The sequence below is a fragment of the Vigna unguiculata genome, chromosome 11 (assembly GCF_037176805.1).
Source record: "Vigna unguiculata cultivar grain cowpea cultivar isolate G323 ecotype 2 chromosome 11, ASM3717680v1, whole genome shotgun sequence".
NCBI lineage: Eukaryota > Viridiplantae > Streptophyta > Magnoliopsida > Fabales > Fabaceae > Vigna > Vigna unguiculata.
Window position 1 is genome coordinate 45,191,264 of NC_140802.1, and position 19,238 is coordinate 45,210,501.

At 31.9% G+C, this 19,238-nt stretch overlaps 1 protein-coding gene across 3 annotated transcripts; it reads right to left on the reverse strand.

Annotated features, from left to right (window-relative positions):
* Positions 1-719: 719 nt before the first annotated feature.
* LOC114169244 (uncharacterized) lies at positions 720-17,013 on the reverse strand. 3 transcript variants are annotated; one of them, XM_028054295.2, is made up of 25 exons: positions 16,780-17,013; positions 14,446-15,064; positions 14,223-14,347; positions 13,975-14,069; positions 13,636-13,893; positions 13,050-13,143; positions 12,204-12,255; positions 10,924-10,989; positions 9,829-9,980; positions 9,575-9,645; positions 9,289-9,483; positions 9,123-9,161; positions 8,054-8,161; positions 7,321-7,410; positions 6,847-6,922; positions 5,666-5,762; positions 5,510-5,579; positions 5,093-5,269; positions 4,875-4,997; positions 3,830-3,913; positions 3,062-3,246; positions 2,438-2,576; positions 2,114-2,173; positions 1,489-1,560; positions 720-1,177 (listed from the first exon to the last, which is right to left on the reverse strand). In XM_028054295.2, the coding sequence occupies exons 2-25, from the start codon at positions 15,030-15,032 to the stop codon at positions 1,064-1,066; spliced, it is 3,129 nt and encodes a 1,042-aa protein (XP_027910096.1). In that variant the 5' UTR covers positions 15,033-15,064; positions 16,780-17,013; the 3' UTR covers positions 720-1,063. The 3 variants fall into 3 exon arrangements, 2 of the variants coding, with proteins under 2 accessions (XP_027910096.1, XP_027910097.1); XR_003600868.2 differs by lacking the exon at positions 2,438-2,576; XM_028054296.2 differs by lacking the exon at positions 10,924-10,989.
* Between the last annotated feature and the right edge of the window lie 2,225 nt (positions 17,014-19,238).

Here is a 19,238-nt window from a genome sequence, read left to right on the forward strand (position 1 = left end):
TAAAATGACGTTTTATGTATGGGAAATCGAAAGGCAACGAGTTAAAGTGGCTCCTGGGTGTTTAGAGTCTATGATATATGGTTCTTCGTGCTTAGTATTTAAAAAATATTAATTTTTCTGTAAGGAAAATGCTTTATAAATCGATATCACATAGTTCAGAAGTTATTTTCCTTAGCCCGAGTTAATTTCAAGAATACAATGACTTATACGAGTTGGAATAACTTTATATGTTATTAATCATGAGAACTATATCATGAATTTGAAAGTTTGATATTGTATTTCATAAATTTATCGTACATGGTAACTTGCGATGTCAAATTAGTCTTTTCCGATAAAACTTGAAATTCAAAATGTGAAAGAAATAGATATCACAGGTAACACTAATTACTTTCGATAGTTTCTCGCATCAATGGGTAGAACGAATTATGATATGACTAGTTCTTCTTCTAGACAACCTCTATTGAGATGCAGTAGATGCGAAACATATTGAACGATATGACTAGTTCTTCTTCTAGACAACAATAATATACTATTTCCAGATATCTCATTATATCTCGAATACATAAAGATCCCAATGGATAAACCAGACAATTTCAATAATTTCTGATTACCATAAATCAGATAGACTTGATAGAACCCCTGTTGTTTTATTTAAATTGTCTTTTTAACATTGAACTAAAATTTCGATAGAGAAATTACTCGTGAAAGCATCCAATGAATAATAATTAAACACTGTCAAAAAATATATATAGGTAAGTGGGGAAATTACCCCTGTTGTTAAGCATAAGATTTCACATTCCCTAGACAAAATTAGAGGCTACCTACATTTCATTACAACACATTTAACTGAATACTCAAGTCAGCTCAAAATGGAGAGCTCGAAACACAGCCTCCTAAAAAGAACTAATTCGTCTAAATAATTTGGCAAGTACTAATTCGTCTAAATAATTTGGCAAGTGATGGGAATGCAGAGGCCCTTTGAAAAGTATAAAAGATGAATCTATCTATAATGCTTTGCTCAAAAGCATTGGTGATGATATGTTAGAGATGAAAAGTGTCAAAATCAGCTCCCAAATCCAAATGGTGATTTTGTCCTGTTACCTCCTTCTCCATACATTTCGTTCCACTTCCTCAACTCGGTCATGCTTGTTGCATCATGCGCAACCGATGGACCCACCTACACATTTTAACCACACTTTTAACATTTTAAAACTAATTGCACCTCAAAGACAGACAAAAAAATAGCTTCAAACAAGCAACATGTCAATGCAACACACTTCTAAAACTTTATTGACGGTTAAACTCAAATTAATCTTTAAAATTAAGAGACTGATTAATTACGTAGTGGACCCACAAATATTTGTAACTTCTAAAAATTTCGGTTAACAGTAAATACAAATAAAACTACTCTACAAATACACATTGAAAGTACTTGAACATCCAGTAAAAACATCACAATTCAAAATGAACAAATAGAATATTATATACCTTGGTTTTGGACTGAACAAAATCATCCAAATTGAGAGGCCTTAATATTGAAGTTGTACCACTACTGGCTTCCTGTGCAAACCAAAAGAGAATCCATACATCAGAGATCAATTTGAAACCATTTTTGAATTGCAGATTTGCAACCAATAGATAATATCAACGTAGATAACAACATTGATATTAGTCACCACTATTGTCCGTTGACAACTAAACTTGTAACTTACTCAAAAGATTAAACCCGTATCCAAAATGTACAAAGAGGATCAACCAACTTTACTGATCCAGAACGTAATAACTTTACTGATACCAAACTTCTTTGGTGAGATGCAGCTAAAATAAACTGGGGGAATATATAACAACATTGAATAAAATATTTTCCTGGAGATTTGTTTTCACAACATACAGATCTGCTAAAGTTGCAATATACGAAAATTTTTTCATTAGATCATTTCTCCTTTGCCATTATTAAGTATTATTTTACAAAAATAAAAAAGTGTAAAGTACAAACATCACGCGAGCAACAAATGTGCATTTTATACTCGTCCAACTTTTAAAAAGGATAGTGCAAAAATCTCGCAATTGCTATGAAAAATCTGAGCTAGTTTCAAATTTGTGATCTGCATACCTTCTTTTCATTCTCTAAGAGCTCTTGAACAGGTCTATACGCTGCAGCAATACAGAGGTTCTGCAAATGTAAGCATGAAGCAGCATTAGAGATACATGACTTGAAATGCTTAGATAGAAGATTTTCCAGCTTAAGCAAGTGTGATAATTATTATAATGTTAGGCCGACTATGCTAGACTGCAAAAGGAATTTGAGAGATGGTAAATAAGGTAGCACTCTCAGCCAGCTACCTTAATTTCCTTTATATCCCTCACTTCCCTAGTGTGGTACAATATAGTGATGCCTAACGTACTTTTTAACTCAGTTGTACTTAACAATATTTACCTTCAAATCACTGCCCGAGTATCCATCAGTCATGTTAGCAAGTTTATCTAACTGAAATTCAGAATCCAAGTTTTCTTGTGCTAGAAAGATGCTTAAAATCTTCATTCGATTTTCAGCATCTGGTAAATCAACATATATCCTGGACGAAATAATGCCAACACAAATCTTAGTTATAAAAGAAGTAGTAATTTCCCGCATTTATCAAACCACTTCCGTATTATAATCTTGACTATGAATTTAAATAAAGTTCTACACTTTCTACATGAAGGTACTTATTGAAGTATAAACTTTTAACAAAATTAGTGGCATTATTATGAGTTTGGCCTCAATATCAAGCTTAAGCTTTTGTCCCAGTTGACTTGACTTTTGTTGATACTATTCGACGATATAGCATAGTAGTAAGGGATATAAGAGTGACCACAAAATAGTGTTAACTTCCTCCAGATCCTAACAACTAATCACATAAAAAGTATTGAGTTCTGTAGCACACACAAACAAGGATAAAAACTAAATCTAAATGAAAATCAGACACAAAATGGGACAATCATAATTTAAAAATGCGACATTGATTATGACCATTCGGCTGTAAATCAAGCTTTCAAAGAGAGAAATCATATAGTTTACCTTCTTGGTAAACGACGAATAACAGCATCATCAAGATCAAATGGCCGGTTTGTTGCTCCTAGAATAAGGATTCGTTGGTTTTCTTTTGACCTCAATCCATCCCAGGCTGCCATAAATTCGTTCCTCATTCTTCTAGTGGCCTCATGCTCAAAAGCACCACCTCTAGCACCAAGCAAACTGTCAACCTATACAATACAGATTCAAGTCAAAAACCAAGTGTCCAACTTGTGAAAGATAGATTTGAGGGTGCACTAAAAACGTATATCTATAATTTTACTTTTGAAGGCACATTCCTGGAAAGTTGAAACATATGTTTCACATTGAATAAAAAGGAGTACTAAGGAATTTAAAATCCAGAAGCATATTTTTACACTTCAGCTTTTCTGGAAGAAAAAACCATGAGGAAAAAATAAATCATAAGACTGAAATCTGAATTTCGTAGTCATCTTGAAACATTCGATTCAAGGCATGAAGATGGTACAGAAAACATCTAGATTCTCTTATGCATTGAGTAATCTTATAAATGTGAGAAGTTCAAATTTGTGTGTAAAGCATTTCTCTTTCCAATTTAACTAATCAATTTAAAGAGCACGGACATGTCAAAGAGAGGAGACACGATTAGTCCATAAAAGTCCACTCTAAATTATTATTGAACTCTTTGGATTCCAACTTTTTTCATTTAAATTGAAAAATTTAATACAGAACCAAAAAAATCAAACTATATAAGAAAAAGCGAAATAATGAGAGGTTATGCATTCAAACACTCACTTCATCAACAAATATAATGACAGGAGCAAGCTTGCTGGCAAATGAGAAAAGCGCTTTGGTTAGTTTTTCAGCATCTCCAAACCACTGTCAGGAAAAAAACAAATATATGTATAAGATATCACATGCAGAAGAAGATAATATATCTTAAAACAACTGAAACAATTTACATAAGAAAATAAATGGAAAAGAAGCTTCAAAGGAACTTGATTTCGGAAAAATGTTTAATTACTCATTTAGCCCCTATAGCTGTACAAACTTTACCTTTTAGTCCCCATACTTGAAAAATCATAAATGTTAGTCTCTACACATATCACTTCAATCTCTTTTAGTCTGCATACATATAACTTCTTCTAATCACTTGTATTTCCTACCATCTAAACTCGGACAAAAAGAGAATAAAAATTAGATTACGAATTAGGGCTGGGACTAAAACCTAAATTTAAAATCCTTAGTAATTCCTTCAAGGTTAATTGTATATTATTATTAATTTTGCATTTAATAGACATACGTAACAATTACTAAAGACCAAACATGTATTCAATTATATTAACTATTAACCAAAAACTAACAAAATTAAAGTTGTTGTACAAAGACTGCAGTTTTTTTTCCTTATTGTACTAAAAACAAAATGACAATACTTGTTGTACAAAACCTACTATTTACCATTCTGTTTACCTATCACGCAATCCATGGTTCTTGCACTTCAGAATCCCTTGGTGTGTTTTCTTGCATGTTCTTTCTTTATGTTTCTAAACTATTCTTAGTTATTAGATATTTCTTCTACACAAATCTATTTGGAAGCTCAAAACTCCCTCTAAGGTCATTTTTTTTATCTTTTGGACAAAGATTTAGGATTAATAAAAATTGTCTATATTTTATGAAATAAAGGCCAAAGTTGTGTCGGAATATTTGATTGATATCATTGTAATTGTTTCCTTTCACCCTCTTTCAGGTCAAGGATATCATACATACGGAGCAAATTAAAAGCATATAAATTTTCAGATAAAACAACTGAAACAGGAAAATGTGCTGGAACCAAAACTACCTTTGAAGTAAGGGTCGAACCAGTTATGCTAATAAAATTTGCACCAGCTTCAGTTGCAAGTGCCTTCGCCAGAAGGGTCTTACCAGTGCCAGGAGGACCAAAAAGTAAAATTCCTTTACAGGGCTGTAAAATGTTTCTTCAAATTAGCTTTACACAAATAAGTGAACAAAAGTAATTTGGCTACAGTGAGAATACATACAAAAGTACACAATCATTACCCGTAACAGATTTCCTCGAGAAAAAAGCTCTGGCCTTCTCATTGGAAGAATTACGAGTTCTTGAAGTGCCTTTTTCACATCTTCAAGAGCACCTACGTCATCAAACTTCACTCCTATTTCACCAGGAGGTACTACAGATGAAATGAAATTGCTCTCAAACTCATCCTTTGCAAGGTTCTGTTCAATATACATATAAACAAAATCAACATAAGACGAAACATGCCCAGAATTTAAATTAAGATGTACATGTTCGGGAAAATGTACCCTTTGTGGGAGCATGTTTATATCTTAAGTGCACTAAGCCATTAGTACAGTGCTATACAACATAGTCCAAAGGACAATATTTATCACATGCATATAGTAATATTTTAGATACCAACAAAGATCACTTTGAATAATACTACAAAAACCACATACCTTGAGGCTCTGAGAAGACTTCCGTGACATTGTCTCCTGGCTCGTCAATCTTGAGACTGCAATTTCAAGACTTCACAAAAAAGAACAAGTGAAACTTAAAATTCTATACAATCATATATTACAGATAAAAAATAAAAAAAACGATTTATATTATACCTTTCACGAGGTAGGCACAATCTTTCTCCTTTAACAGAAGGAAGCAAGCAAGACGACAAATAGTGATTTTTTGCCCAGCCTACTACTTTTTCAGCTTCTGAAAACAAAAACACATGATGCATACCATGACATGTTAACACATTAAATTTCAATGACAGTAAATTTAATGGTTACCAGGTGCCATTGGGACACTTGTTAAAGATTCACAGATGGAAAGTATTAGCTAAAAAATAAAGCCTTTTAAGTTCCCAATGTATTAAACACTCCTTGTTAAATACTCCCCATGCTTTTTTTGCTCAACAAACTCCCTTAAGGCACCTGTTAACAAAACCCTATGATATTATAAGTTATAAATTTGCACCTTGTACTTTTATTGAAGACAATAAAAAATGCAAAAAACTAATCTCAACATCAGCATGGTTTGAACATGTTAGAGTGCAACCTATATTTTTGCCCTGATTAGAGCAACAATGTTCTTCCAAGGTTTTCGTTGACAGCACTGTAATGGAATTCAAGATTTTATTCAGTTTATTCAAAATTGTTCCCCCTATCCCCTGCACCTCACGTTTTACAGAAAAGAATCTCTCTTTTTTTCCATTGCCATGATTAAAAAAAAAAAATTGTTACTCTTCCAATTTATTTATTTTTCTAATAGGTTATGAAATGGAAAAAAATAGAGAGGATCATTTTCCCATTTTATTTTTCAGTGGATAATTTGTGATCCAACCTTTTGCTCTCTGGTTTTTTAATAAAAGAATTGTTTAAAAAAAAAACGAACACACGTTGTTCACTGGAAACCATCCGGATAATATTAGGACTAAAAGAGATAGAGATATATAAAACATGATAAAAACAACACGAGAATTTAATAAGCTATCAGTTTTCTCTTGCCCTATTTTTAATCATTATCAACCAACCAATTAAATGCATTACTAACTCCAATATCAAGTACGGCATAAACAAGTATATGAGCTTCCTAGAATCAAAGTAGTTTCCCAATTTAAGCTCTGTGATTATTACTCAATTTCAGATTTGTGTTCCGAAAAGGGAAAGACATCATTCATGGATGACACAAATCATTTCAATCCAAAACGGGAAAGACATAGGGGTGAAGGCAAGATACAAACAAAATGGTTGACGAAGAAAAGATTAGAACAAATAAGAGAACGAGTGGAACTTACTGAGCTTTGTCAAAACAATGCCATCAGTATTTAAATGTAAAAGGTCAATGCATGATAGCTGATGTTCTTCGAGAACCTGCAAAATGCATCACTACTTTTATTTGACATTGATGGTGTAAAATGCATCACTACTTTTATTTGACACTCATTTATGTAATGCATGCCCTCTATTTGACTATTTCAATGTGCAGATTCCATTATTTGCAAACTAAAATACCTAATAACTTTGCTTTATGACACTTGTAGATAAGTCGTTTATCTACTTGATATAACATTGAACACTGTATATAATACTCTGAAGTTGTTTTTAATTGTCTCTAAATCTTATGATTCAATATAAATTGTGATTCATGATTAAGAAATTAGCTTTGTAATCTCATGGTTTGAATCTGGATTTGATATGCATATATATGGATCACAAATGATCAATTATGAATCGGGTAACAATAAATGCTTCAGAAACCAGAGAATTACCTTCCGTAGTATACTCAAATTACTTCGTGAAGTCACGATTTTTTTATCTTCTTCAAGTTGTTTCTTGAATGTTGCCAGCTGATTCTCATCCTGCAAAATGTCATACAGAATTACAGATGAAAAAATGACATGAAAGTTAGGTGCTTTATAATCAATTAACAGAAACCTTAAGAGATCCATGTAACCAATCAACAACAGTGAAACCAAGATGACATTTCTGCTTTAGTCTTCATGAAGAACCACAAGATTTCCAATGTATTTTGAAAAATATATATTACTAATTCTTATAAGTAGAGGGAGAGGGTCGGGATGGGGGATCCATAGCAGAAATGTCCCCCAATAAGAACATCCATTTTTACTTGGCCAATGAAGAAAAGATGGGGAAAAATATATTGAGGAATTCGAAAAATATTGTGTGGTGTACAAAGCATGGACAAGCCACTTTTCCATTATGATCGGGTTCTTAACATACATCTGACTGGTAATGAATTAAAAAAACTTTAGGGGCTTGTATGTTGGCAATTTATGTTCTTGTTCATTATTGTTGTAGTGATGGGCAGTGTATTGAGATGTTTAATTAAAACATTAAATGCCTCATACTAAGTGTGGTATTTGACAATTGTGAGAATCCCTAGAGTTGTACTTCACCGTAGTGTAAACAAAACAAATACCTAGGTGATTTTTCGTCAACCATCAAGATTACCATAAGTGGATGCATATGCAAAACAATTACCTTGGGTGGATGTATACTCAGAACATTAGAAAAGAGCTTGTTAATTTCGTCATCTTCTGATGTCTTGTCCCCTTTAATTCCCTCAGTCCAACGCTTCAGAGAAAGAGGCTGTAATGTTCTCAATAAGAATTCAATGATGGCTTAGGACCACATAAAATCATTTGATTATTTCCACAGTGCCCAAGTGCACTGCCCTCGTTTGTTTCAGCATCCATATTCAACACAACAGATTATAAATCATACACCAGGACAGATTACAACTGGACTCAGTCTTCATAGAATTGGTCATAATGAATCTTACAAGAAAATTAAAACAGAAAAGGTAGTATCTAAAATGCTAGCATATAGCGACAAAAGAATCATAATATATCTAGCTGAAATGGCGCTCTGGTCTCTCATCATATATATATATATGTATATATATATATATATATATATATATATATACATATATATATGATGAGAGAAAAGCATGAGCATGAACTTATTGGTTTGCAATAACTTGAACGTTGCAAATAGGCAAGGTAAAAATCGTGTATATATCTGCTAAAGGAATAAAATGGCTAAGGGGAAGGACCCAACCCGATGTATGCTAAAACATCAATCACACAATACCAATAAAAGTTCCTGTGAGATCTAAAATTTCATAAATAGAATACTAAAGATATGGAAAACAAAATACTATGACAGAAGGAAAGTCAAATTAACATGAACATGAAAGCAATATTAATATTTTATGGCATCCAAGATATTATAAACATCCCAACGAAATTCTTAAATTTATCATCTATATCATTAGACAATCTACTACAAGAGACTCAATCCGAACCTTAAGTATCTCAATAAAGTTAACAAAATATGCATACAAAGAATAAATTATCATAACTCTTCAAAGCTGCTATTTGAAAGAAAAGAACTCCGTATTACATTTAACAATGTAATATAGTTCATTGAGATACAAAAAGAAACAAATGAGTAGTGATTTGAAAGCAGCATAATTTGAAATCACAGGTTAACAATAGAATGTTTAACAGAATGCAAAATTTTGTAGAAAGATAAAGAGCATTACCAGCTTAGCAACACGTCCAAAATTTGGTAGTATCATTGTCTGTCAGAAACATCATGTGATCAAGGTAAAAGTCAATAAAATGTAAATAGTAGCAAAGTAAATGCATTTTAGTCTAGAACATTGGGAACTTAATACTTCATGACAAAGAATAACAATTGAATCTTACAAATTGTTCTTTCTCCTTTGACCCTGACTGTACTTTATTTTGCCCACAAATCAATATTATAGGACCAGATAACTGGTCAAACATCTCCTCAACCCTTTGAAAAAACTCATTTCGGTTTGACTTAGGAACTGATTTATGTAACCAATGTGAACTGTCAGGAAAATAGACAATAAGAGGCTGTTTTCTACGCAAAACCTGCAAAAGCAATAATCAGGCCCACCCATAAGTAAAACAAGATTTTGTTCATCTTATTATGAGATTTCAAAAATTTAAAAATGCCAGATACCTCACATAAAGCCTCCACAGCAATGTAGCAATCCTGTGATTGAGCATCAAGATCATTCTCAATGTCCTTAACTGTTTGCAAATAAAAAAAAATGTTTTAAGCCAAGGAGATAAGCTACTACTCAACCTCTGATAAGTATAAAAAACATAATCATCAAATCCAAACCATATATATTTGAAAAAAGATCAAGGTCACTTTGAATAAGATAGCTTAGAAGATAACATTTTTCTACATTTTGAATAAGAAAAATTTACCATGAATCCAATAGATTGGGGGTTTCGTATGATCATCACTAAGGTTCTCCACCTCACCCTCGTTGACCTTGTCTTCATTAATATCCAAGATGACTGCAACTCGATCGCCATTGACCTCATAGACCTCTCCTCTCTGACCATTAGTTAAAGGTCTGCAATATATCCACGTAGGTTAAAATTGGAAAAAAAGAATGACTAGCAAGCTACAAGCACTTTTTGAAAATCTCACTTGCACTTAGTATGTTTTGTTTATCAAATTATCAAAAAGTTATCGAAGAATGATATTAAAGAAAAACTAAGTCATAACTTTAAGCACATCATGAATGGCAGAAAAATGAATCGTGGACATCCCAACTATTAACTGTACACATCAATATCAGAAAAAAGGGTAAATTATATATTTTACACCTCAGAGTATCCAGGTTTTTCCATTTGATCCATCAATTTTAAGAAACCTGTAATGTAGTCCTTTTAATGGTTTTGCATTGTCCGTGTAGACCTTTTGTTAGTCTTCCTTTACTTTTGTCTTTCAAGTACTGTTTTTTGCTTACTTTTTGGTTTCTAATATCACAAGCTTTTCATCTGGTCCCTCTAAATACCACAAGTGTCTCATTAGGTCCCTAATTTTTAAGAGTCGTGCAGGCATTTTATGGACAAAAAACCAGGAGCCTATCAAAAGAAGTACATGGGAATGGAATTTTTTTTGAAACCACAAAGGGAAATTGCAATATTAGGATTACACCCATGGGAGGAACAGACAGGAAGTTCGAGCAAATAGATGAAAATAACAAGGAGCTATCGTGCAAAACTCAAACCTGATCCCAGTAAACCCAATAACTAAGATTTCAACACTTTACAATCTACAAACAACCTAAATACTGACTAATGTGTGTAGGATTCCTTGTAGGGTCACATTGCATGTTTTTCAAGATCAAGTTGCATCCCAGTCAAAGCTCAAATTAAATGAAAGCCATCTTGTATGATGTGTAAAAATCTATATTGCATGTTTAAAAAAATGGGTGTCAAGAAAATACCAAAAGGTTAGAGGCCTTTAACAGTTTGACTTCTATATATAGGGATGACTTACCAACCCACCTGCCATGTATAATAGTATAAGCATTAGTTGGACCATCAGATGTTGGTATCTTCCCCAGTATAACCCTGTGATAAAATTATATATGCCAATGTCAGGTGAGTGCTAGCTCAAAGTCCAATGGGGATGATACATGGTTTTACAAGAAACGTTTGAGGCAACTCTGTCACCAGAACATGGGCTTCACATTTTCTTCGACACTATGTCCTAAGACATTCATCAAAATTACAGGGCCCAAACTACATATTACACAAACTCCTGAAGTACGTAACTATAAAATTATATAAGTCGCTGACACCCACTAACCAAGCACTTGCAACTTGCAAGTAGCATCAAACACACTTAAGTGGTATTTAAAAGAAAAAAATGGTATAATAATAGAAACGCTCACAAACATTGGCATATATAATTCATTAATCCCATCACAAGATAAATGGACAAGAACAAAGATATCCACTGATAAACACTGCATATACTTCTCCAATATGATATAGACAAATATCAATTACTTGTCTGTATGAAAATCAGATTATCATTTTAAGAACTTCTATTTTCAGTTCTTTGAAAGACTTCAGTGAATTATGAGTTCAAGACATAGAAATACAATATTCATGTGACTAAACCGTTGTATGGGAAAGAAATCAGTATATGAAAATTCGTGGGAAGCTGTTTCTCCCTTCACATTATATTCCTCCCTCAGGTTTAAGAATTCCAATCTCACAGGTGCGGTGTCACCACTTCCTCTACAATTACCAATAGCACCACTATTCTAACCACATGTAACCAGTAGCCACAAGCATGAAAATCATCCACATACAATAATCATTTCAAGGCAGAAAATATCTTATTAATGAATGAAGATCTTTCCTTGTGTTTTTATGCAGCAATCTAATTAAGAATCACATTAATTTCTCAGCTTCAGACTCTCAAATAAAGTCCAAAGAGGTCAGCAGTAACCCTTGAAAGCGTCATCTATGTGACTGGCAGTGTATCATCTATGCAGTTCTCTTGTGTGCAAGTGTCTACGCTAACAAGATTACATATTTTATGTAGCTGAGTTGTGCAAACGAGGAAATCTTCCAAAATGATTTATCAGAATCAGTCACGTTGGCAGTCATGGTAACAAGTGTAAGCAACTTCATGTACTTAGCTCCAAAAATATTAGGCATGCTTTATTCAATAAATTAAATGAATGTTTCAGAAAAAAAATAAATAAATAATCTGAAGTTCTGTGGGAGATGATGGACTACATAGGCGAAAAAGGGGGAAAACATTTTATTACCTATCCTCGTCTGTAACTTGAACAGATGGCCCAATGTACTTCACACGGTCACCTACAAAATGTAATGAAGCAGTAATGTAGATATTTGCGTTAATGCTTCAAACAAGTTGAAAATTGAAAGCAAATAAACGAGCTTATAGAAGGGTAATTCATTAATAGTTTGCTAAATCTTAAATTCATTCAATATCACAAGAACAACAAACATATAAATTATCTTTCCCTACAGCAAATTTGCAACATAAAACAATAACAATAATAACAACAACTACAAAGTCTCATACCTCAGGTGAGGTCAGCAACATGAATCTCACAACGCCACTCAGTAAAAGAGAAGACTGGACTGCAAAATCTATGGCGCAAAAAAGCTCATAAAAGGTTGGACCTTCATCACTTTACGAGCCAATTTCACTTTTTGAATTTGGCTCTAAGCCCAAATTCTCAATATGTATGTGTGATTTAGGATAGTATCCACATTTTCAAAGTTTTCATGTTCTCTGATATTTTGTGGTTTGTTTCCTTAATTAGGATTATTAATATAAATATGTGTGAATGACTTAGGTTTATTATCCCATTACATATCATTGCAATATATGATAATGCACAAGTAAATATTATTTAGTCTCTTCTCACTCTATTGCAAAAAACCCACAATTTCAACTTTGTGACATCATAAAGGAAAAAGGCAAGGAATAGCTCACGGTGTGAAGTCTAAATTTCAAAAATAATGGACAACTAGTAAATATAATTGACATCTTATTTTTGCTTGCAAGTAGAAAATAAATGTACAAAATCACATTTAGCAAGTTCATGTGTATGATTGAGGTTCCAGCTAGCTGAACATGTTACCTTTCTTTAGCTGGCATCCAGATTTATCAGAAGATTTGGTATCATTAGAATTAGACTTGGAGGACTCCGAACTTTCAGATTCTCCAGCCACAATCTGTCAAAAATTTGGGGTAGGGGTAAGACATAGAACTATCAGTGGTGACTGAATGAATTCAAACCTCAAAGTTTATTTATAATCCTATATACTAATAATTCTAAAGAGAAGACTAACAAGAGTTTTACTTACGATAAACTTTTCCTTCCTTTTCAATCTAGTAATATAAAATTAGAAATCTCTATTTCATTATTTTCAATCTAGTAATATTCCTATTATTTATCAGTATAAATAATTAAACATAAAGAATCTTTGCTAGTATTAGAATAACACAACTGCAGTGAAACTAAACATTGGGTGAACTCTAATATAATGAACAAATAGATGCTCTTTAACACTAGAATCAGAATACCACCTTCTAAATATCCATCATCTTAATTTACTGTCTATGCAGTAATTAATAGCCTTCACCATCACCGATACTTTATTTTATCACAAGCCAAGATATCAACAAAAACACCCTTTTAATAGTAAACAGTACTGAAAATGCACCTTCTCAAATTCCTCGACATTGTAAGGGACAAGTTTCCGAAGAACAGCTGCTTTAACCTTCTTAAGGTGTGCTTCAGCTGATGCTACTGCATCTTCATTGTCACTTGCATCTGACTTTGCCTCTGTACTGCTAGCCCACTCTTCTTCATTGCTGGCTTCATTATCATCATCATTCTCTGATTCAAGAGAACCCTCCTCCCCAGACTCTGCATTATCATCATCAGATTCGTAGTCTGATGATAAATCATCATCAATATCCTGCATAACAATTCAAATAAGATAAATATTTACTTTGTAGTGCCCCTTCTAATATAATGTCTAAATTCTTCCAGAACTTACATAAGGAGCAAGGATGCTGTTATCGAGCACTAAAAGAGGAACTTGTAAATCTTGTGCAAGAGCTCTAACTAATCTCTCACGATACAACTCAGTGCCTGAAGTTAAAAAGACAACATCAACATTTGGTGCCACAAGCCAAAAATTATAATAAAATTTTGAGCAATAAATGTGAGTCAAATGGCATCCAAAATAAACATTACAAATTAAATAGAATAACAAGGACAGAAAATAAGGAATAAATGACTGACCAGGAATGCTCTGAAGCAATATTCTCCCACTTGAAGATGAGAGCCCAATACCAAAAGTTGAAGCAAACTTATTATGTCTCAAATGGGAAGCAGCACATTCCACCAGAAGATTTTTGGTATTTTCACTGCAGGTGGAAAAATACAATTTAATTACACAATAAAAGTCACATAAAGAAGATACCAAATTGAAAAAAGAAGAACAAATAGGAAGAATAATAATTACTGAATATGATAAGGAAATGTATCCCAAGAAATATGTATTTTCTCCCAAGGAAGAATTCTTCTTATGAACTCATTTTTAAACTTATCCCTCCTTGTCAAAAATGGTGATTCTCTCCTTTTATTTTCTATAGTTAGCCTCTCATTATTAAGCCATTCCTCTTGTTCCTGTTCTCCAAGTCGTGCATGTGCATTGCAGTACTCAACCTCTTTCCCAAACTTCTCTTGTTGATTCTGCCTTTTATCAAAGTTGGTTCCATCACTACCATGTACTTGTTTATCCTCACTTGCATTTCTTCCATCACTTTCAGAACTATAGGCACGCAACTGAGTACTGTTATGACATAAACTAGGCCTTTTGTCCTGAGCAGCAAAACTAATTGTAGATGAAGTATGTTTACATGAATATGAACCTAAAAGACGTTCTGGGATGATCCTTCCATGTGAAGCATATTCTTCCACTGCAGTCTTTGGGGACAAAGATTGAAAGTATTGATGACCAGAGAGTCTTGGCCTAAAGAAGTATTTTGATGGCTGCAACACCAAAGCCCATACTCGATCTCTCCTGCATTGTATTCTCCTCAAGTACATTGAAATTACTGTCTTTCTTCCACTATTATTAGCTGCAGAAGAATTCCCAACCATTAGATAATTCATCAAAGGTTTCTTATGCAATTGATCTAATGATCAAACTGTTATTAAAAGTCTGGGTAAACAATTCACACATATAGCATTGAATAGATTTCTGTAAGACAAAAAAATGGTGAACATTTGAGCATGATAAATGGAGGAACCAAAAGCAATGAATATTCAGTTGATTATAATATGTCTAAATTCATAGTGAAATCGCAAAATTGAAAAACATTTCCATTCACATACAAGTAGTTCATTGAAAAGTTATGTTTTGGGGAAGATCGTGACTTACTCGTAAGTCAAGGTACATCTGAGAGCATACGTAAAATAAGAAACAGGAAAATACTAAACTAAGTTTACAGTTTGACCACTTAATATTCTACAAGTTTCCACATTAGACTAATTAGAGAGAGAGAGAGAGAGATTGATTCTCATTGTTAGGATTATGTCAGTTCCATATAAGAAATGATATATTCTGTTATTAAGGGTAACACACTATCTCTTTAAAATTAGAACTCTTAAATTCAAAGACAACAAGATGGAACCGTTTAAATTTAGATAAATTTGTCTATAAACACTTCTAAGTGAAGAAAATAAGAAGGAAGGACGAATTAAGGTAAAACGAATTGAGTTTCTCCAACAAGGTAAATCAACTTATGCATTTCAGCTTCTAAAGAAGTTAGAAGAGAATATTTTTTAAATCCTCTTATGGAATCACTAATTATGCATGAATTCATTTCAATTCTAAATTGAACCTCTAAACACATTCATTCATGAATTTCAACAAACATGTAAATCAATTATAGCAGAAGATCGAAGGTTGCAAAGGTTACTTAGATCCTATACGTGTCTCTTCTCTGCTCTTCCTATCTTCCATTTTTTTTTTCTTCGTTATTTTACATGCTTATATATTAAGTCTCCCATGACTCACCTTTAGCAGGTTTCCCCTATTGTAATCTTTTTATCCTTTAGTATCTAATTTATTTCATATTTTAATACTTTATCTCTTCGAACCAAATTTAAACCATATCTTAATCTTTTCATTCATCTGATACTAAAATATAATTCTCCGACATTTCTATCACGTCATGTATAGGAACTAACTGTTGATATCACCAATTAAAGTTTCCGTAGTAATACAAACATTCATTTATTTTTACTCATTGTATGTTTATTTTACATATACATACTGAGAAGCACATTTATGCACATTAAACACTGAGAACTTCAAAATCAAAAATAAGCCATAAGCAACAGCATTTTGTATCTAGAGAATGTTTCCAAGAAACCAGAAACTACGCCAGCATCCCCTCGTATTCAGATAACAAAGAAGGGTGCTAATAGGGACAGCTAATATACAAATTATCTCTAGCAGTGTCCATCGTTATGCACAGTTCATTTCTGAGGATCTGAATATAGCATAAAATAACTTCGCAATCACAACACCTAAAAACATAAATTGATATTTCAATCTAAAAGACATGGCACAAGATCCACGCTGAGCTCCCCCACTAAATACAACTCCAAATACAAAAAACGAAAAAACAATAATATATTTAAATCATAGAAAACAAAAACAATTAAAAAAAACAGTGAAATAAAACGGTGAATGATTCAGAAATTCCCTAAGTAACTGAATCAATTTATCAAGAAAAAAATGTTGAAGATATATGAATCAATTGTGAGGGAAGCATAAGAAGAAAACCTTATTGGATGTGTGTTGTGTTGGGTTGGAAACGAGGTCAAAGTTTGGGCATAAGAGACCAAAGTGCAGAGAAGATGAGAGAGAGAAGCGAAAGAATGTGCGAGAAGAGCGTAGAGAGCAGATAGAATAGAAAACAAATTCGAATAAGAGATTAGAGAAGATGTTGTGTAACTCGTGTGACTGCAAAACTAAACTTTGCGCAACGTGTGCGGTGTTCAGCTGTTTCCCCCTTGCTTCTCCTCGTGGGTAGGTTTCATGTCTTCATTTTTTTTTTTTCTATAACTGGGCCTTCAGAGTTCCACACTCCAATTAGCCCAATCCGGTTCCTGCTAGTTGCACTCTGTTTCCTCTAAATATACCTTATTTTTTTTATTTTTATTCAAAATAATTGATTTTCTGTTCTTACTTTATATTCGGAAATCATTTTTCAGAAAGTTAAGAATATAAATATTATTTGAAAAATATTTCCCAAAATGCTAAAAAGCAAGATATGTTCTCGAACTAGTAATATAAAAGATGAAATATCTATATGAAAGTGGTTTTTGAAACACCTTTTACATTCTAAATAAATAAATAGTTTCTAAATATTTGTTTTAATTTTCAAGTTCTAGAATATATTTTTTTAAATATAAAAAATTTATTTCAAATATTATTTCTTGAAATAACTTTTTCTCTTATAAAATTAGTACTTTTTGAAATATGTTCCAATGTTAACATTTTGAAGAGTAACTCTAGTTGTATGTTATAACACGGAAATAAATAAAAAAAGTATTTCACAAAATACTTCTAAAAAAGTAGATAAAGTATTTTTGAAAAGCAATCTTTTAAATATTCTTATCATTTCACATACTCAAGTACATTTAAGAACATATTTTCTTCTTTTAACATTTTACAGTATACTCTTTTTAGGTGTCTGGTTTTCTTATCATTTCAAAGAAAAATAAGGATAGTGTATTCTTTTAAATAAAAGCATTCATTAAACAGAAAAAAAAAATAGATGTATATAATAAAAGTCTTGGTTTATCTTTTTCTCAAATGCTTTGATTTTCTTGAATGGTTTGAAAATTTTAAACCTCAAGAAAAGCACCTCACTCTTATAGGCATCCATCAGAACTGCAATGTGCTTCTTTTCAAATCTATTTTAACTTCAATTTTGTTATCTGATTGAGATTGCTTCTGGATTGACAATTTTAATATTTTCTATTTTATTACTTTCAAGTAGTTTGTGAGATTTATTGATTTGTATTTTAATATCTTTACTTCAATCATTTCCCAATGATATTAGTTTCTTATACTAAATTTTAATTAATTAGGCATCTAAAATGAAATCAAATTTATTTTTAAAACTAATTTGGGCACGATTAACAGGGTATGATTCACCAAGACTATATTTATTATATTTAATTAATGGTCATTTCCCCTTAGTCAAATGGATTATTATAATTGAACATCATAAAAAAAGAGTAAAAAATTTCCGCATATTTCAAAAGTAAGATAAGATTTAATGTTTTTTTTTTTTGCTTTCTTATCAACAATGCAAAAGAGTAGGTATTCAAATTGGAGGTATGGAATTTTGACCAAAAACTACTTTAATTTTTAAATATTCTAAATCAATTTCTAAAATTGATTTGCACATATAAAAGATTGTTTAACTTCTCGAAAGAATTATTGGCGTTGATGTTCGTGTCAAAAAGCATGCGTTAAAACAAACTTTATACATGTCAAATATAATACAGATTAATGAAATCATGAAAAGTTTTAATAGGCAGCAACAATGTTTATCTTATTGACCAAGTTTTTGTAGTAAAATATGATAATAACAACTATTATAGCACAAACATATCAGACACTGAAAACACATACGATCAAAGATAACAAGTGATAAATATAAAAGAAACATTCACGAAATAAAAAACAAAAAAGTCAACATTGTCAGGGAGGTATTTTTTGAAAATGAAATCCTTGATATTAAATATATACACTATACAATTGAAATATTTTAACTAAATAAAAAAATAATTATTAGTTAATAAAAAAAGACACTGTATTCATAATATAACTCTACCTGTGCAAAATAAATGAAAAATATAAAACATAATATTTCAAACTTTATCATGAACCGATTACCCTAACTAAATCAATTCAAATTTATTATATTTAAATTTAAATTGGCAGAAAAATTATTAACTGAATTAAGCATATGTAATTTCATTTTAAAGTCAAATGAATCCAAGTTATAAACACCACAAGTATCACTAATTATTAAATGATTAATATTTGCGGAAACAAAAGTACAACGGAAATTTAATGATTCGACACTAATAACTTTAATTTTAGAAGTTTACTTAGACATTAATTTTGGAATATGTATAATTAAGAGAATGTTTGAATTAAACCTATCTATTAACAAAAAATCAAATACGTAATCCATTCTTGTAGAAGAACCCAAAAAGATTGAG